A 20,784-nucleotide genomic window follows, 5' to 3' on the forward strand; every position below is an offset into this window, starting at 1 on the left:
ATTTAGTGTGCACTTAAGCAGATGACTGCAAAATGAGCAGTGTGGCCAGGCAGCTGTGAAGGCAAACAAAATTCTGGGATCCATCACTAGAGGGATCATCAGCAAGAAAAAGGGGCCCTAATCCTGCTCTATAGGACTTTAGTCAGAGCCCATTTAGAAAACGGTCTTCACTTCTGGAGACCTCACTTAAAAAAAATATTGGTTAAGATTGAGCGAATCCAGAGATGAGCAACAAAAATGATGCAAAGTCTGAGGGACAAAACATATCAGGAAAGAGTGGAAGAATTGAATATGTAGAGCCTGGAAGATAGGAGGGAAAAGGGGGACATGACTGAAACCCTTAAATATAATAAGGGTGTGAATAAGGTTCTAGAAGGCAGTATTTTCAATAATAGACAAGAATCAAGAACACCAGGGCATAACTTCAAAGTGACAGGAGGAGAGTTCAAAAGTATTGTTAGAAAGTAGTAGAAGCTTGGAACTAACTTACTGCATAGGTAATAGGTCAATCATCAGTAACTGACCATAAACATTCTTGGGATAAACACGAGTCCATCGTTTGACAAAAATTAAAATAAAATAAAGTATAAAAATAATAATTAAAAATTAGGCAAGCAAAAAATAAATTAAAAAGAAAATTAATCCCTCTGGTAAAGGGACTAATTCCTCCACATTAATTTACAAGGGTCAACAGCTAGTAGGAAGTTTAGAGACAGAAAATTGGATCTGTAGAACTGAGGAAAGTACATATAAAACAAAAAGAGAAGTAGTAGAAACATAATTAGAAGAGGCAAAAAAACCAGCCTAAGGTATGATTAATCCTCCAACCTTGCTCGAATTAAACAGGGAAATCAAGTGCATGTCTTGCAAGGTTCATAATCTAAACAAATATTTCGGAAGGTGCGATCTTTAAATCAAGTACAAAATGTAAGTCTAATGCAAAATACAATGGGCCCATTGGTGATCTAATGGAAATCCTTTGGTTTAACTTCAACTTTTGAAATATTTATTCTAGAAATTAAACAAAAGAGAACTATAGATGCATCTTTGTTTACAGAGAAGTTTCTTTGCCCAACCTCACTTGGGCTCCGTACATATTTCCACAGACAGACAGACAGACATCTTAGATGGAGATTCGTACACAAACGCCCCTAACAAACCGACAGTATTTTGCATCGTATTTATATTTTGTACTTGGTTTAAAGATCGCACCTTCCGAAATATTTGTTTAGAAATACGTGTACATTGCAAGAACTGCACTTGGTTTCCCTCTTTAATTCGAGCAAAGTTGGAGGATCAACTATACCTCCAAGCCTCTAGAAGTCGCTGCAAGGGGGCCTTTGGTCGTGAGGACCAAAAGGTCTGACGCCGCGTCGGAACATCTCCGGTTCTCGTTTCCGGTTACGTCCTCTTTTTTTTCCCCCTTCCTTTCTTCCATCCTTCTGGCGCACGTGTGTTGCGTCGCCCGGCTCTCCGGTCTTGTCTGTTGCGGAAGGATGGCGGCGAATACCGGGAAGCTTCCGATGCGGCTTCTGCGCAAGAAGCTGGAAAAGCGCAACCGCAAGATCCGCCAGCGCAATTTGGCCCGGCAAGGAACCGCCGACCAAAGCCTGACCGCGGGGCCATCGCCTGTGGGAGAAACGCTTGGTAAGGGTATCATCATCATCATCATCATCACCTCTCTCTATCTATCCGAGTACCTTTTAGTCCCGGTACCCCACCCCCCGGATGTCGGGGGAGGCGGTGGCAAGATTGAAGTTGCATGGTTTCAGGGCAGAGTCGATGCCTCTTTGCCAGAAAGGCTAGGGTCGGTTATAATGTCCAGTCTGAGTTGAGTGTGCTTCTGAACAACGTTTGACACAAAATCATAGTGGTGCACGTGCACCACCCTATCAATCATTTGCAAAGAAGTTGTCCAGATGGGGTGAAGGGATGGTATGCTGCATGAAATAAAAAAAAAACCTCCTGGATAATAATTTTACTTCGGAAAGGAAGGCCAGGCTAACGGATGAAGGAGTTTGGATGTCAGGTGCAAGTAACCAGAAACTGGTTGAGTTGAGTTCAAATTACTAAAAGTTTATTATATGCCATCTGTGCACAAGAATCTGATGTACTGAGGGTCAAGCCAAATTGGCGCTAGATAAAGGGTCTGTGGAATTCTGGAGGGGCTGGACTTGGGGCTTGTATAAGGAGTGCAGTGTCTTCAAACTGATGACACATTTGCCCCATCCTTGGGATCAGCCTGTTCATCTCCTACATTTGCATTGCGTTGAAACTGTTAAGGAGCTGGAGCAGCTTCCTTGTGAAGAAAGGTTGCAACATTAAGGCTTTTTAGTCTACACAAGAGGTGAATGATTGAAGTGTACAAAATTATGCATGATGTGAGTAAAGTGGACAGAGAGAAGCCATTTTCCTCTTCCCAAAATATTAAAACCAGAGATCACCCAATGAAATGGAATCCTAAAAGAATCGGGACCAACAAAGGGTATATTTTTGCATGTATATTACTCAGCCTAAGAATTTACTACCATGAAATGTAATGCTGGCTACCAGCTTGACTGGCCACTGTGAGAACAGTCTGCTGGATCAGATGAGCCAAGGGTGTAATCCAACAAGGCATTAGTTATGATCTTTTCTAGTGGCGCAAACAGTAAAGTAGTAATAATATTTAATTCAGTCAATGCTTTAGCAAGTACAGTAGAATGCAGGGGCTTAATTGATATTCTTAAATAAACTGTGTGGTATATTCATTTGTCCTTGTGGCCTGAATGAGATTTTCAGAAACATTTTTGGCACTTAAGTGCAGCAGCAATTGACCTTTTTGTTTATGCCATTAGAAAATGCAATGGAGAATGTCTCAGAAGAAGTTTCCAACATTTTAGAAACAGCAATGGAAGACCACAAAATGACAGATGGGGAATTGCCTAATGTAATAAAAGCTGAGGAACCTGAGTGTAAGCAACCTGGGATGAAGAAGAAGAAGAAAAAGAAAAGGCAAATTGAAAATTGTGCAGAAAATGGTATGATAGCTCTTATTGTTACTTCTTTTTAAATGAGTGTTATTTTATTTCCTTGGTTCTTTTTCTCCCCATGGCAGTATTGCAGTATTCCTTTTATTAATGAATTTTATTTTAAAATTATAATACAAACACACAATCGTACCAAACACAAAAGCTACATCAATTGATGCTCTTTAGCTTAGAACCCAGGTGTCAAACTCGTGACGTGACGTATCGTGACTTTTTCCCCATTGCCGGAGCTGGGGTGGGCATGGCCTCCGCATGATGCAACCGACCTGCAGACTGGTAGTTTGATATCCCTGGCTTAGAAGATAAGGGAAGACATAGGTATATATAATCATTCATGGCATAGGTAACTTTTCTGATGATACTGGAGTAATGTCCAATGTTATCCATTGTAACTAAAAGCAGGGAAATTTAAGACCAGCAGAAGGAAAGACTTTTCTTAGATCGTACATACGTATAATGTAATTTGCTGCCAGCAATTGTAATGGCAACCCATTAGATTGGTTTTAAAAGACAAGTAGATTTATGGAGTATCATTCTATTAATGGATGCTAATACTGATGCTTGCTGAATCATGAATAGCATCCCTTAAATATTCATTGCTAGGATGTGATAGTAGAAAGGGATTATTTCTTTCATTCCATGCATATCAATATCTAGTTGCCAATGTAGGTCACAAAACACTGGACTACATAGGCATATCCATTAGAGCTCTTCTCCAGTAACAATGCATGCTGAGATTCAGTAATAATGAAACAAGTGCTGTGCTGAGTATACCCTCAGCTCTACAATAGATTGAAGTAGATAATTCATGAAGAATGGCTATATTAGCTTTCCTAAATAAAATTGAATCTCTCAGCTTATGTGGAAGTATCTCATCTTTCTTGTCCATGCATTTCTAGCTAGTGAAGGTTTCATACAGTAGACATTTGATTGGATCGGATTCAACCACACAAAACTTAAGTCCATTTGAAATTGCTGTTATAATCTCCTTGGTTTTCAATTCCATTCTCTTCTGCTTCCAGAATGAAGGCTTTATATTGTGCAGTATTTACTTGTTTATTTCATGGCCACTTAGAGGGGTATATGGCAGTAGTATAAGGAAACATAACTTTAGGTCTATAAAAAAAATTAAAAATCTACATTTTGAGAGGCTTTGACTTTCAGTGAGAAATCACTGGTTCATCTTCAGATAATTATTGATAATGAAAATTGGTTTTGTGGCATGCAGGTGGTAAAAAAGCAAAAATTGACGAAGAAGAGGTTGAAACACAAGAGGCTTTACCTGGGAATCTCGAAGAAGAAAATGTTGATGGTCTGACTGAAGAAGAAGCTTCTCATGATGCTGATGGACCTGTCTTACCTCTGGGTTTAACAGGCAGGTTTTCTCAATTCTGTTTCTCAGATAATGAGATTTTATATGTCAACATATCCTCATTAAATCCTAAATGCGTGGAATAAGTCTTATCAAACACAATGGGATTTAGAAATATATAGGAATGAGACGCAGGATACTGAACCTGGAATCTCTTTATTTTTATTGAATTTAGTGGTCAGGCCTTTGGCCTTGGTTAAATATTTATTTATTTTAATGATTAATTCACTGGCTTTGTGAGTAAGATAAAACTTGTACTAAAAACACCCATTCCTATGCAAATTTTCCAAAATAGAGTGGCTAAATTTGGCTTAGCCTTAAATGGTTTGACGACCTAATATTTCCTTCCATGTTTATCTTCCTGTTTGACATTTATTTATTTATTTGTTAATTTTTTAAGTTTATTTACAAATAACCCAAATGGCAAACATCAAACACACCTTTCTGCTCCTATTTTTCCCTACAACAACAATCCTTTGAGGTGGATAGAACTGAAAGAGAGTGAGTGACTGGCCCAAAGTCACTCAGATGGATGTTCTTTTATGGTTAAGGCGGGAACAGAACTCATGGTTTCCTGGTTTCTAGTCTGATGTCTTAACCACTACACCAAACTGGCCCTCAGTTGTTTTAAACTGGGCATACTTAAACTCTGTTCTATTTTAATACAATGGACTTCCTTTTGATCTATAGCAATTGGTTAGGAGCAGTTAAACAAGGCTGACATTGCTTGTCTCTTCAGGTGCTTTTGAGGACACTTCCTTTGAGTCTCTTAGTGACCTGGTCAGTGAGAACACATTGAAAGGGATAGCAGACATGGGATTTACACACATGACAGAAATTCAGCATAAAAGTATTAAACCGCTTTTGGAAGGCAGGTAAGAAATGACATTTTTTAAGGGAACAGCAAAAGAAATGCAAATTTCTGTCAGAGATGATTGACAGGCAGGAAACAGTGAGTGATGATTAAAATTGTTGTCTTGGAGCTATAGTATTCAGTTAATCAGCCTTATTATTTATCAAGTATTAATTTTAAATTCATATTAATGATGCTACTTGTTTTTAATGAAAAATGTTAACTTCCAAACCACTCATGCATTCCTTTTTTTCTCTTTTCTTTTCTGTAATTGTTCTACATGCAGAGATATTTTAGCGGCTGCAAAAACTGGCAGTGGCAAGACTCTTGCATTTCTCATTCCAGCCATAGAACTTATCTACAAGTTAAAATTTATGCCTAGAAATGGTGAGATTTTTTTTCTTGAAATATCATTTGAAATCTTGAAGATAAATGTGGTGTAGAAGGGCCAAGTAGTCATTTCCAGGGGGAAAGAGGTCTCTAATTTGATGGCGATTGCCTTTTCTAATTTGGTCGTCCCATCTTGGTAGGATCTGGTTGTCTCAAATGAGCAGGGAGACCTGATGTGTATTACTTATTTTGACTGAGTGAGGACAGGGATGTTGCCCTCTTCAAAACCTGCTGAGGGAAGTGGTATTGATCTATTATCACTGTTCCTGAGGTGGTAGAGCATGGGTTCCTATGTGTTAGCTTGAGCTACAGTTACAAGTTGGGGTCCTTTTGGTGTATCAGCCATCTTTGCTGAATGAGACCCTTCCGTGGGCTCTCTAGACACCAGCTTGATCATCTTACTCGTTACCTGGTGGTTTTGGAAAAGGGTGGTTCTAGAGCAGTGGTTCTCAACCTGTGGGCCGGGACCCCATCTGGGGTCGAACGACCATTTCACGGGGGTCGCCAAACAAGGCTGTCTGCCATTTTTTTCCCCTTTTCTTTGGCCATGCCCCTGGCACCCGGTGATGTATAAGTGGTTGGGGGTCACCACAACATGGGGAACTGTATTATGGGGTCGCGGCATTAGAAAGGTTGAGACCCACTTTCTAGAGTTTATAAGCCTCCATGGCAGCAGCCATGAATTTGATGGTCCCAGGAAATCTGAGCTCCAAATTTGTACGTAGGCCCATGTTAAAGCTTGTTTTTAATCTCTGGGCAGTTAGCAATCAGGATGTTGAGAATACAGTATTAGTGTACTTTTATATGTCATGGTTCACTTCCTGATCCAGATGCAGTTGACTGCCACCTGCTCCCTTTGCAGAGCTTGACTCATTCATTGGTCCACCTTATGCACCTTATGGATCCAAATGATTTTCCTAGATGTTTGGCAGTTTCCCTGACATGAGTAGAGGTTGAGTTGAGAGTTTGATCTATCACTGGCAAGAAGCAGTGTCTCAGGCCCCCAACAAAATGGCTCCTGACTATTGGGCAGTCTGGGTGATCCCTTGGTTTACAGAGGACCTCTGGAAGATGAAGTGGCAGAAGCAATGCCTGGAATACAACTGGAGGGCAATGAAGACTTAATCTGACTAAGCACAGCTAATGTACCCAGGTTTGGGCCAACTCTGTGGCAATATGAGAGGCAAAGCATATGTAATTCTCTCTTATTGTGTCAGCAAGTTATCACCCAGCAGCCTATCTCTCTAATTCTCCTTGAGTAAAGTGCTGTCTTGTAGAATTACCACTTGGCCACTCTGACCAATTAGCTTGGCTGAATCCCAGGAGAGTTGATTTTCTATAGCAGATCTAGCCTTCTGGAGTGGCTTCCCATTGGAGGTTCAATTGGCTCCAACGCTGTACGCTTTCCAGAAGAAGTTGATAATGGGGCTCTCTTGAAGGGCATTTGGTGTGTGGCGTCATCTGTTATTAGCAGGTTTTTTTAAGTATTTTGATTTTGTATTACAGGTGGTCCCCCACTTGCGACCACAACTGAGCCAAAAATGTATGTTGTTAAGTGAGAAGTTTGTTAAGTGAGTTTTGCCCCATTTTACAACATTTCTTGCCACACATTTGATAAGTGAATCACTGCAGTTGTTAAATTAGTAACATAGTTGTTAAAAGTGAATCTGGCTTCTCTATTGTCTTTGCTTGTCAGAAGGTTGCAAAAAGGGATCACATGACCCTGGGATACTATAACTGTCATAAATATGAATTAGTTGTCAAGCATCCAAATGTAAATCACATGACCATGGGGGGGGTGCTGCAGTGGTCCTAAATGTGAAAAATGGTTGTAGGTCACTTTTTTCAGTGTCGTTGTAACTTCGAACTGTCATCAAATGAACTGTTGTAAATCAAGGTCTCCCTGTATTCTTTGTGTTTTATTTTTTTTGCCGTGGCTATAGCCTGCCAAGAGTTTAGATTGTTTAGATTGCATTGTTTTTATTATTAAAAAGTTTTATAAAAGTTACAATATTAACCCACCCAAACCCTCCCCCTCCCTCCCCCACTTCCCAGAGTTGAATACAGGGTTACAAATATGTTAATCATAATCTAACTAATATTGCCAACTATATAAATAACCAAATCCATAATGCACTTTAACTCCCCTTTAACATAAATATAAGCAAGTTAAAAGTGAACATAATAATAATGAGAACATAAACAAATTAATATCCTAATTATTAAACAATACAGTCCCAAAATAGTTAAACAATACTAATATTAAAAATAATAATAATTTCATAATAATACTCTAAAATTCACTTGTAGGCTAAATGAAACTTTTTAGTCCCATATTTATTCTGAATATAATTTATCCATCTTCTCCAGACCAAAATGTATCTTTCTTGTGAATGATCCTTCAAATAAGCACAAATCTTAGCCATTTCTGCTAAATTTGACACTTTAATCATCCATTCTTCTATTGTAGGCAAGCAATCCTTCTTCCAATATTGCCCTACTAATAATCTTGCAGCTGTTATCAAATTCAACATCAAATTAATTTCTTTAACATCACAATCTGTAATAACACCCAATAAAAATAATTGTGGGGTAAACTTTATCTTTCTCTTAAAAATCTGTTGAATGTTCCACCAGATCTTAATCCAAAAGGCTTTTATATTTCCACAAGTCCACCATATATGAAAATAAGTGGCTTCCAAATTACCACATCTCCTACATTTGGGCTGTAAATTAGGATACATACAAGACAACTTTTTAGGATCCAGATGCCATCTATAAAACATTTTATAAAAATTTTCTCTTAAATTTTGTGCCTTGGTAAATTTTACATTTCTAACCCAAATTACCTCCCATGTATCCAATAGAATCGGTTCTTGAATATTTTGAGCCCACTTTAGCATACAATCTTTAACTAATTCCGTTTCCGAATCCATTTCTATTAAAACATTATAAATTCTCTTTATATGCGTTTGATTTTGATCTTTAATCTGTTTTACCAAATTCTCATCCATTAAAGTAATACCAACCTTCTGATCTAACTTCCATCTAACCAACAATTGATTATACTGAAACCAAGATTGTACCATATTTTCTTGCTTTAATAGATTGCATTGTTTAGATTGCAGTAGATGATAGGCAAACAGATAGGTTTGCCTTTATCTGTTAGAAACTCTCTAGACATCTCTTGTTTCCCATCTCCTTTTTAGGAACGGGTGTCCTCATACTTTCACCGACTCGAGAACTTGCCATGCAGACTTACGGTGTTATCAAAGAACTGATGACTCATCATGTCCATACCTACGGCTTGATAATGGGGGGCAGTAATAGATCAGTCGAGGTACAAAAACTTGGTAATGGCATAAACATCATTGTTGCAACTCCAGGCAGGCTTCTGGACCATCTGCAGGTAAAACAGTTAGTATTGCATAATTCATGTTCTCTCTTTTGTCCCTGTGTGTAGTTGACAACATTGTTGGATGTGTTTTAGAATACTCCAGGATTTATGTATAAGAACCTGCAGTGTCTGGTAATTGATGAAGCTGATAGAATTCTAGAAGTTGGGTTTGAAGAAGAAATGAAACAGATCATAAAGCTTCTACCAAGTAAGTCAGATATTTATACTATCTGTATTTCTTGATACTTAAAAAAATTTATGCAGTAGTCCTGAGCTATTTCAACTTTTGTATATCCTATTCTTGTGTCTGCTGTACTAATGCCTAGAATTCACTTTAAACACTCTACAATCTACGTAGATCTTGACTGTTTGGTGATTAATATCTTTTATGCATATTTATTATGCATATTTGCTAAAGAAAATCCTTCTCTGTTCAGTGGACATTACTCCCAAGTAAAATTTAGGATAGCTTAAAAAAACTTAGGATGATCCAAATTTGGGATGGCTTGAAAAAACTTTTTAGGATGGCTCGAAAAAACACATTTATAGTGATTTGGATGAGTGGCTATATATGTATGTATAACACTGCCATTTTGTTTTTATTCTAAATTTGATTAGGATTAGTTCAATTTTTTAATTGTAAAAGCTTGCGAGGTACTAATTTTAAAAAAATGGATTCTAGGTGGCGTGGATCAGCTGGATATTTCTAATTTGTTACCTTGTCAATGTTTGGAAAAAAACCAACGTGTTTTTAATTTCACTCCTTTCCCTGCCAGAACGTAGGCAAACCATGTTATTCTCTGCTACACAAACCCGTAAAGTTGAAGATCTGGCAAGGATTTCTCTAAAAAAGGAGCCATTATATGTTGGGGTTGATGACAATAAAGAGACCGCAACTGTAGAAGGTCTTGAACAGGTAATTTAAGCACAGATATCTTGGCAAACAATATTTCACTTATACGTCTACTCTTAACATTTAGTTCTCTTCTTTCTTTGGGCTTCTCTTCCTTGGCCGTTTCTCTCCCATTTTGACATATGTACCGAAGCGCAAGGATGTTTTTCCCCCTGTATTTCTAACTCTAGCTCTTCACGTGCTATTAATTTCTCTTTCAAAATGTTCATGAATTCTTTATCAGGCTTGATTGATAATTGCTGACTATACCGACCTTTCTGGATTTTCACATTCTTTCATCAATAAATTGTTGTCTGCTGTACAGGTAGTTAAATTAAAATGTACACGCGCATCTTCATTTTGAAGTCACTAGAAATAGACGTTTGGGAAGTCATTTTAAAAAAAAACCCTTTGTTTTTCAATCAATTACAGGGATATGTGATATGCCCTTCAGAAAAGAGGTTCCTCCTGCTGTTCACTTTCCTGAAGAAGAATCGAAAGAAGAAGTTGATGGTGTTCTTCTCTTCATGTATGTCTGTGAAATACCACTACGAACTTCTTAACTACATTGATCTGCCTGTATTGGCTATTCACGTAAGTATTCGTGATGAAATGAATTGTTGTACTTATACCTACAGTACTGTGCAAATGTCGTAGGCCACCATTAGATTTGTTGTTGTAGCAAATGCATAATGACCATATATATCAGTGGTGGCGAACCTATGGCACACGTGCCAGAGGTGGCACTCAGAGCCCTCTCTATGGGCACACGTGCCATGCCCCAGAGATGTCTCTCTTCAACCAGCTGCCTACTAACCCGCTGAGGTCCAACATGGCCAGATGCATCCCAGCACGACTGGTTTCCCTCCCCTCCGTCCCATCCCTCCTGGCCTTGCATGCTCTCCTTTTCCTGGGCACGACCCACAGCATCACCTCCTCAGCTGTCGGCTGTCCGTCCAGCTCAGACGCAGCTTCTCTGAACTCCTGGCGGTGGGCTGTGGAGCCCCAGAGTGCGCCGGTCGAGGGGCCGGTCGAGGGGCCGGTCGAGGGGCCGGCAGGCTGTGGCTGCTGATGGACACTGTCAGCCTCTGTGCGCTCGCTGGCCTCTATGTGCGGGGGACGATGTTGTCAGGCAGCGGCCGCCCCGGCCCCTGCCTCACTTTGCCCTGCAACAGTGGCACCCCCTGCCCTGCCTCACCTTATCTCCTGCCCACCATCTCACCTGCCAGAGACCCCCTGGATCTCCCCCAACCCTGCCCAGTCCCCACAGGCGTCCCTCCCCATGAGCAACTTCGAGGTGACCATGCCCACCTTGGCCACACGCACTCTGTCTGCCATGACCACTGCAGCCACGCCCACCTGGCACCCAGCGATAAATGTGGGTTTTGGCTTGCAGTTTGGGCACTCGGTTTCTAAAAGTTTCGCCATCACTGATATATATATAATATCTCAGTCTGCTTATTGGAATACAACCAAAAAATACAGGAAATTTGTATGCAGTATTAAAAAACAGGAAAAACAAAACAAAACAAAAAAGTGTCCGTAGGCCAAAATGGCAAGTATATAATGTGACTTCCTCTTACATTTGAATAATTGCAGACGCCTGGCTCCCATAAACGGAAATGGGGAACCCTAGGTACTGTCATTGTTAACAACTTGTGTATCCTATTGTTTCACGCCAAAATGACTGCTGTGCAGAAAAAAAATTACACCAGTTTTGTGCAAGATCTGCTTGAGCATTGCATACACTACATGCACATGTCGTATGAGTGTAATTCGTTGGAAGCTTGCTAATAAGACCAACTTTCAATCACATTATTCCAGTCAAAATGTCAGAGATCACAGAATTTGACAGACATACGATCTTACTTTGGCATCAACAAGGTCACTCTCAAAGGGAAATCAACAAACAAACTGGATACTCAAGATGTAGTTGTCAACACCGAAAAATAATTACAGATGTGGTCAGTAAAACAACAAATCTAATGGTGGCTTAAGACTTTTGCACACTTCTGTATATTACAGTAATCCAGTTTCTGGATTATAATCTAGATCTTCTCGGTTCTAAAATGCTGTCTTGGGTTGGGTTGGGTTGGATTCAGAGTTTTTAACACCACCAGAATACCTTTTATTTGCTAGTTTCTTATATGATACTTGGTGCTGTTTTTCCCCATTTCCAGAACAGATTTTCAGGGTATTGCATAGCTGAGGAAGGTGACTGAAATAAATCTCCTTCTTTGAATCAAAAGCCCCATCTTCTGATGGAAGGGGCTGTTTCTTCTCCAGGAAACCTTTCTGACCTCCAGCCCTTTCATTGTAGTAACTTTGTAAGCACTTTAACCCTCTTTGGTCAACTAATTTGCTAATTTTATTTTTGACCAGCTAAGTGCCAGTGTTAACTGATTTCTGTTCTTAGATTTATGGGAGTTCTAGGGCATTGTAAATCCAGAGGCTTTTCTTCTGCTCTCTGTTGCAATGAAGATCCACTTTTGTGCCTTAGTTCGGAGTCTCAAACTGTCTTTCAAGCTTGAATAATGCAGGCTGCTTTGAGGTTATTGCAAATAGCAAGTGGCCTTTATGAAGGTTGGGTGCATGACAACAGTGTCAGATTCTCAGCAAGATTTCAGCAGCGGAGTCATAAATTAACCTTTAAATGCCATCTGGAGCATCTTTCTCTTAAAGCTGTCTTTAAACTGCTTATCTGAAAAACAGGGTTCTGTCAGCAAGGTTGAAGTTGTTTGTTAGAACAGTGTTTGCTGTCAGCAAACTATTTTAAGTGGCTCCAGTTGGTATATGACATTTTCTTCTATTGTACAGTGTGTAGAAGAACTGAAACATCCATTGATTCTATATGTAGTAACATAAAAAGAAAAATTAGATTTTTGTTTGTACATTTTCATAAATGGATTATGCTCTAAGCCATTTTTATGGAAATCTCAGTATTATTGCCTCTGTAAGGAATTGGGAATATGGCAAAAGAGAGACTGCCAATGTACCCTAGAGGTATGTAAAAATGTGGCTTTGCCCTTTTCTCAGACAAGAACTTAGACATTTTGGGTTGATTTTCCCCCTCCTGCTTTAAAACAAACCAAAGCACAAAACTACTACAACAGAAAGATGGGAGTTGGAGATATCATCTTAAACAACCAATACATCTCAATAGCAACTTTTTCCGTTGCCATTGGTTGTAATGGCAATTTTAGTTTTTTTTTTTCCAGTTGCTCACCAGTTCCTTATCTTGTATGTCTTTTTTTCCTAGGGCAAGCAGAAACAAACTAAACGCACAACCACATTTTTCCAGTTCTGCAATGCGGATTCTGGAATACTGTTATGCACAGATGTAGCTGCTCGTGGGCTGGACATTCCAGAGGTTGATTGGATAGTTCAGTATGATCCACCTGATGATCCAAAGGTATTACATATTCTTGAAAATTAATATCGTTTAAATATGCATTAATGTGAATTGTAGGCGTAATCTTAAACATCTGAAATTAGAGTAGTCTGGGATAGTTTATTCTTAATTGACTCCAGCAAAGCTGAATTTCACAGCTTTCTATTTTTACTTATTTATTTATTTTATTACTTTCCCCATTTGTATCTTGGACACATTGTTTTAGCATTGTAAATGGCTTCAATGTCAGTCCAAGAGTTGAGCCATTGCAGTTGGGTGCCTGAAAAGAGAAAACAGGTTTTGAACTCTGCCTATGTGGCTAAGTGGCGTTGGCTTTGAACTCACATTAGTGACAGGCTCTGGGGTGCTATTTAGCTATTGTTGATTCAAATGCTGCCAATCAAAAATAAATACATTCAAAAAGTGTCTGCTGATTTAAAACCTCCAGACTGTTTGCTTTATTAGTATGCAATTTGTAAAGTACATCAATTAAGAATAGGGGACTTACATGCTATGCTTTCATGCTTATTATCAACATGAAACCCAAGTGTTAGTTTATCTTCTATTACTTCCCATTAATGAAAGGAATATATTCATCGTGTTGGGAGAACAGCCCGTGGAATCGATGGAAGGGGACATGCCCTGCTCATTTTACGGCCAGAAGAACTGGGATTCCTGCGTTACCTCAAGCAAGCCAGGGTTAGTTGCTATGGAGTACTGTAGAATTGTACCACCATTGCTGGTAGCAGTAGTGATCAGTCATTTTTTTTTCATTACTATCACTCTCTTAATACTTAATGTTATAACTTTACTAGAAATGCAGAGCAGCTGGCATAGCAGAACTGTGTAATGTGGAATATAAAAGAATGGAGCAGTGTTAATCCAAACTACCTTACCTTGTACTAATTGGATGCTGTGGTTGTGAATTCAGGTTTCGTATGGTTGCTAGTACCTAGGACAGGGGTAGGCAACTTTGGCTCAGGAATTCTGGGAGTTGAAGTCCACGAGTCATAAAAGAGCCAAAGTTGCCTACCCCTGACCTAGGACAAAGAGGACTAGCTAGCTATAATGCCAAAATGGCCATCTGCTGTCTTTTTTAAAAACAAAAAAACTCCCTCTTTTCAGTACCCTAAATGGGACAACAGTACTGGGGAGAGAAATTACACTAGTGCTTCACTTGTTGAAAACGACGTTCAGACAATTCATGTAAACTTGTTTTCCCATTCTAAGACAGTTTGCAAGGACATTAAAATTTGGACATGACATGCTGGTCTTGGAAGACATTGGCATAATTGTCCAGTGATGGATATATATACAATCTAAAATGGCCGTGGTTGCTAAAATAGCTGCCCTTAGTGGATGTTTAAAACTGATTTTTTTGCCTGAAACATTTTCTTGTACAAATCAGTCAATCTTATAAAACATTCGCTATATAATTTCTTTATGATACTCCAAATTGGCTAGGATGGGAGAATGAAGCATAGGATTGCAGGTGGATTGATCTGGTTTGTACCAGCACAAAATTGATCCAGTTTGGGTTCACACTTTGCATTAAAGCAAAGTATTTAATTTATTTATTTTTTGCAAATGTCTAATACTTCACATATGAACCTATAAATCACAGTGATTGGGTTCACACATGTAATTGCACAGACCACAAGCCATATTGTAGCTAAGTATACAGTGTAATCCCAAACACTGTAATTTATTTTAAAATTACCTATTATTATTCTTTAGTTTCCTGCCTGAAGGAAGCCATTAGTTTTTCAACAGATTAGGAGTTAAAAAAATTCTAGCTTAGCAATATGTGTACATCCAGCCAATGTTTAGACGACCTAAGTTTAGGTGTGGTGAAATGTATTATAGTCTTAATATCTTGTGTTTCCATTTTGTAGAATTTTTGTTGAGAACCTATCTTTATATTTTTAGGTGCCATTAAGTGAATTTGAATTTTCTTGGTCTAAAATTTCTGACATTCAATCTCAGGTAAATATAAATTATACTATGAATGTTTTAAAAGCTCACTTATTTTTTTTTTTCATTTGTATAGCTCATAAAGTAATCAGAAGCAGTTCAATGATGCAAAACAACAACAACAAAAGATTCATAGTGGTTTTATTTTGATATTCCTATGAGGTGTGATAGTAAAAAATCCAAACATCTGATTAAATCGGATGCAGTAGAAAATTTCTTGTTAAGACTTGACTGCTTTTCTAACATTAGCTTTGGCACAAGGTACCCAGATTATGGACTCTGGTTATAAGAACTTAACCTTAAACAGAGTGCAGATGAATTACAGTGAGGGGGGGGCAAGTATTTGATCCCCTGCTGATTTTGTACGTTTGCCCACTGACAAAGAAACAATCAGTCTATAATTTTAATGGTAGGTTTATTTTAACAGTGAGAGACAAAATAACAGCAACAACAAAAATCCAGAAAAATGCACTTCAAAAAAGTTATAAATTGATTTGCATTTTAATGAGTGAAATAAGTATTTGATTCCCTATCAATCAGCAAGATTTTTTGCTCCCAGGTGTTTTTTATACAGGTAATGAGTTGAGATTAAGAGCATTCTCTTAAACGGAGTGCTCCTAATCTCAGCTTGTTACCTGTATAAAAGATACCTGTCCACAGAAGCAGTCAATCATTCCAAACTCTCCACCATGGCCAAGGCTAAAGAACTGTCCAAGGAGGTCAGGGACAAGATTGTAGACCTACACAAGGCTGGAATGGGCTACAAAACTATTTCCAAGCAGCTTGGTGAGAACGTGACAATGGTGCCATTATTCACAAATGGAAAAAACACAAAGTAACTGTCAATCACCCTCAGTCTGGAGCCCCATGCAAGATCTCACCTCATGGAGTTTCAGTAATCATGAGAACAGTGAGGAATCTGCCCAGAACTACATGGGAGGACCTTGTCAGTGATCTCAAGGCATCTGGGGCCATAGTCACGAAGAAAACAATTGATAATACACTAAACTGTGAAGGACTAACTGCAGGGTCCTCCTGCTCAAGAAAGCACATGTACAGGCCTGTCTAAAGTTTGCCAATGAACATCTGAATGATTCAGAGGAGAACTGGGTGAAAGTTTGTGGTCGGATGTGATCAAAATCGAGCTCTTTGGCATCAACTCAACTCGCTGTGTTTGGAGGAGGAGGAATGCTGCCTATGACCCCAAGAACACCATCTCCACCGTCAAACATGGAGGTGAAAACATTATGCTTTGAGGGTATTTTTCTGCTAAGGACAACTTCACTGCATCAAAGGGACGATGGACAGGGCCGTGTATTGTCAAATCTTGGATGAGAACCTCTTTCCCTCAACCAGGGCATTGAAAATGGGTCGTGGATGGTTATTCCAGCATGGCAATGACCCAAAACACACGGCCAAGGCAACAAAGGAGTGGCTCAAGAAGAAGCATATTAAAGTCCTGGAGTGGCCTAACCAGTCTCCAGACCTTAATCCCGTAGAAAATCTGTGGAGGGAGCTGAAGGTTCGAGTTGCCAAATATCAGCCTCAAAACCCTAATGACTTGGAGAGGCTTTGCAAAGAGGAGTGGGACAAAATCTCTCCTGAGATGTGTGCAAATCTGGTGGCCAACTACAAGAAACATCTGACTTCTTTGATTGCCCTCAAGAGGTTTGCCACCAAGTAGTAAGTCATGTTTTCCGAAGGGATCAGATACTTATTTTACTCATTAAAATGCAAATCAATTTATAACTTTTTTGAAATGCGTTTTTCTGGATTTTATTTTGTTGTTCTGTTTCTCACTGTTAAAATAAACCTACCATTAAAATTATAGACTGATTTTGTCAGTAGGCAAACGTACAAAATCAGCAGGGGATCAAATAATTTTTTCCCTCACTGTATGTATGAGCATTTGGATTTGTGATTTTTAGAAAGTTTTTTAGAATAGATCTCTGGAATGCAAGTGAGATAGGAGGGGTAGATGGCAAAGAAAATTAGAGCAAGGCCAATTCTAATTATATAAAATAAAATCCACTACTAGGATGTTGCATTTATTTACCCATGGAGAAGACAAGTTATGGCAATAAACTGACTGCTTTAGTAAGTGGGAAGGATTGATATGAGAATGTTTTAAAGCAAGTGACTATAGTAAGTAATGGCTTAAGAGTGTTCTCCAGAATTTTAGGCAGGAATTTCTCCAGCCTAAGCTATCTGGAAGTTGCTCATATGCAAATGAAGTTAAACAGTTTATGGTTAAACATTTATCTTTTCCTAACTATGCTCTTAGTATAGCAGCTAATTTAATATTTGAACTAATAACAAAAAACCAAATCATATTCTATATCCATAAAGCCACAAGATATGTTTCAGTACCATGAATTTTTGGGTGCAGGGCAATGCAGATATACAGATATTTCTCTGGGTAAATGTCAGCTACCTATAAATTGTTCATGATTATGAAGTAAAAAAAGTACACCTTTGTGTGCCTCTTTATAAATTTCCAGCTGGAAAAATTGATTGAGAAGAACTACTTTCTCCACAAATCAGCCCAAGAAGCATACAAAGCCTATATAAGAGCTTATGATTCCCACTCTTTGAAGCAGATCTACAATGTCAATAACTTGGATTTGATCAAGGTTGCTTCGTCCTTTGGCTTCAAGGTCCCACCATTTGTAGATCTCAGTATCCTTTCACTACAAGGTTATTTACTTTTCCTCCCTCTTTCTCTCTCTTCCCCCCATTTTTCCCCCTCACCCAATAATGTGCTTGCTTGAGTAGGTTGGTGGCAATTGTTGATGTTAATAAATCATTTTAAAAGTTAGTGAGATACTAGTAAGCTGCCACAGTTAAGAAACTTTAGATGCATGTTTGCTCATTTGTATCATAAGATAATATCATTTGTTGCGATGTTTGAATGCTGTTATTGTAGTGATCTTGCATGTTAACCATTTTGTACCTGTTGTGGGGAAGGGGCTACTTAGACTGCTAACAACCTTTGATTAAGTTAACAGTCAATGATCCAATGTATTTGAAAAGTGCTACAGTTAAGGAAAGCTGGTCTTATTCTGACCCAGAATTAAGTTGTGTTGTAAACCCGGGTCAGATAGATAAATTCAATAGGAATAATTTCATAACAAAAATATATTTATTCAGAGAGATTACTTGCAATTATGTTGGTTGTTTCTTCTGGAAAATACATTTCTGTTCATTCCCATAGGTGAGAAGATAATACTCTCTCCATACCATCTTTATAGCGGAACAGGGTCATCGGGTGACATCCGATGGTCCATGCTTCTCTTTAGACAAGCATGGGCCAATTTGGCTTGTGTCCAGGAAGTCTCCCAATGCCCTTTAGAAACTCCTCCCACTGACCCATTAACATGGGATGACTGACTAGTTAAAACTACATTTCCCATAAGCCATCTCTTAAGGAGACAGCACTTACACAATCCAGAACAGGTCTTGAATCAGTTATCTTTTTTTTTTTTTGCCCTCTTTTGAGCTAGAAATGTGTTGCCAACAAACTGACGTTGTGCTTAAGTGAAAGACTAGAGATCAACAGCTTGTTTCCACATTTAGAGGTGGTACCAAAAAAGAGGATTAATTGAGCTAGCTGTCTGTAGGAAAACCAACGCAAAAGCTAAAACCAATAATAAGCAGGCAAGTCTGTCTATAGTTAAGAATGAACTGCAAATTGATTGTGGAAATTAGGGCATATGCCATTTTTGGTGCTATGCTTTTTGAACTCTTAGCTATTATCCAGTGCTTTTTTTTTTTTTTTTTTTTGCTTTTTTTTTTGAGCCTACATTCCTTAACACAATCTTCAGATGTAAACAGCAGCCATGGAAAGAGACTACAAAAAAGAGGTGGAGGTGGCGGCTTTGGCTATCAGAAGGCAAAGAACGTTCATAAATCCAAAATCTTCAAGCATATTAACAAGAAAAAATCTGACAACAGACAGTTTTCCCGCTGATTTGCTTATTCCATGTTGACTGAACTGGCTGATTACTTTTCAACCAATGTACAATCTTATTCATTTAGGGACAGAATTATATGTACAGATTTCAAATTAAAGCTCAATATTTCCACCTGATCCGGTCCATTCTAATCATTGTCTTAATATGGAAGAATCCTGTATGTTGTCTCCCCAGCTGTTCCATGAGTAGTTGTAAACAATGGGATCTGATCCTGTACTCCAGATGGCAAAAGCTAATTTGTATCTTCTTTGCCGTGCAGGTACCTATGTAATCAGAGCTTTCTGGTTGCCTAGAAATCTTCCAAGAGCAGGTCCCATGATCACAGTGTACAGAATATTATGTGTTGTTGTTGTTGTTTACTTTTCTTCTACAAGCTGTTTGAAATTATTGGGCATACTCTGGAATTTGACTACAAACTATTGGTTTTTTAAAAAATGTTTTTTTCTACTATAAAGATTTTTACTGGGATGATTTTATTTGTTAACGCAAAGTTTGGCTACTAGGATCATACTCTTGAAATGTTTTATCTTCTCAGATCTAGTGATTCCTTCAGAATGGCTTTTTGTAACTAGTAAAGGATGTTTGAAACAGAAAGGACCCTTATTTTGCGATTATATAAAATCATACTTTGGAACCTATAAATAAATTGGGAAAGCTTGTACTTCGTGTGACTTAAATGATTACACTCAGAAAGATAGTAAATGTTGAATTAGCATGTGGGCTACGCATTCAAAGTTACCAGTTCTGATCTGCAGATGCTTTCTTAAATCTCTTATACAAGCGTTCACCTCTGTTGCAAATGCATTTATATCTTGTTTACATGGCTAGCTTATTTGGAAGAATTTGCCTTTTGAAATTGCTGCAATAGCACAACATTGGAAAGCTGGCAGTCATGCTTAGAGGAAGAGCTATTTGCATGAGTTGCTGGGAATTGGGCACAATAACAATTTAATATTATTATGAGTAATATATAGTTAGATTCACAGACTAAGACTGGTAAAAATGATTCAAATCCTAAGCAAAGACCTAAGAATTATTAAAATGGTATCTAAGAACAGATGCAGTTCCAAGCCAGATTTTGTATTGTTTTTGTAAAATTAGGATGTTCAGGTACAATAAATTCAAAATTTCCAGATATTGAAGGACTCCTTTAGCTATAGCTACAAGGGCGCCAATCACGATTGTACAGCAATAGATTTCTTTTTCCATAAGCATTCAACTTCGATCTGCAAGTCCTGGTATTTCATATTTTTTTTTCCTATTTCCAGTCTTCCATCCTGGCATCACCCAGTACAGCAACATCAGTGAACCAGATTTTCATTCTTTCAATGACTGCTGTACAAGGCATGTTATGAACAAGATGCCTGTGTGTTTGGATCTTAAAATCCCATAAGATCTTAACCCACTCATTTTTTCAAAACCTCAACTTGATGGTTCCAATAGTTTTTACTACATTCAAATCCAAATGTCTGGAAAAGTTTCCAATGAATAATTTTGGCTAGTCAGTCATAA

The 20,784-nt window shown here is 38.4% G+C and overlaps 1 protein-coding gene across 1 annotated transcript; it reads left to right on the plus strand.

Annotated features, from left to right (window-relative positions):
- Positions 1-1,406: 1,406 nt before the first annotated feature.
- On the plus strand, positions 1,407-19,933 carry DDX18 (DEAD-box helicase 18). Its single transcript, XM_039355713.1, has 14 exons — positions 1,407-1,647; positions 2,838-3,020; positions 4,258-4,404; positions 5,141-5,276; positions 5,541-5,641; positions 8,854-9,053; positions 9,135-9,249; positions 9,818-9,957; positions 10,366-10,527; positions 13,193-13,345; positions 13,910-14,023; positions 15,254-15,310; positions 17,800-17,977; positions 19,123-19,933. The coding sequence occupies exons 1-14, from the start codon at positions 1,497-1,499 to the stop codon at positions 19,266-19,268; spliced, it is 1,983 nt and encodes a 660-aa protein (XP_039211647.1). The 5' UTR covers positions 1,407-1,496; the 3' UTR covers positions 19,269-19,933.
- Positions 19,934-20,784: the final 851 nt, after the last annotated feature.

The sequence above is a fragment of the Crotalus tigris genome, unplaced genomic scaffold, assembly GCF_016545835.1.
Source record: "Crotalus tigris isolate CLP2741 ecotype Arizona unplaced genomic scaffold, ASM1654583v1 scf7180000018737.1251358, whole genome shotgun sequence".
Lineage (NCBI taxonomy): Eukaryota > Metazoa > Chordata > Lepidosauria > Squamata > Viperidae > Crotalus > Crotalus tigris.

What these genes read in the sequence shown, in the direction of transcription:
- DDX18 (XM_039355713.1), top strand. Translation starts at nt 1,497, where the DNA reads ATGGCGGCGAATACCGGGAAGCTTCCGATGCGGCTTCTGCGCAAGAAG. An exon ending in AAACCGCTTTTGGAAGGCAG is followed by an intron (nt 5,277 to 5,540) that starts GTAAGAAATGAC and finishes TTCTACATGCAG; the next exon opens with AGATATTTTAGCGGCTGCAA. An exon ending in GATCATAAAGCTTCTACCAA is followed by an intron (nt 9,250 to 9,817) that starts GTAAGTCAGATA and finishes TTTCCCTGCCAG; the next exon opens with AACGTAGGCAAACCATGTTA.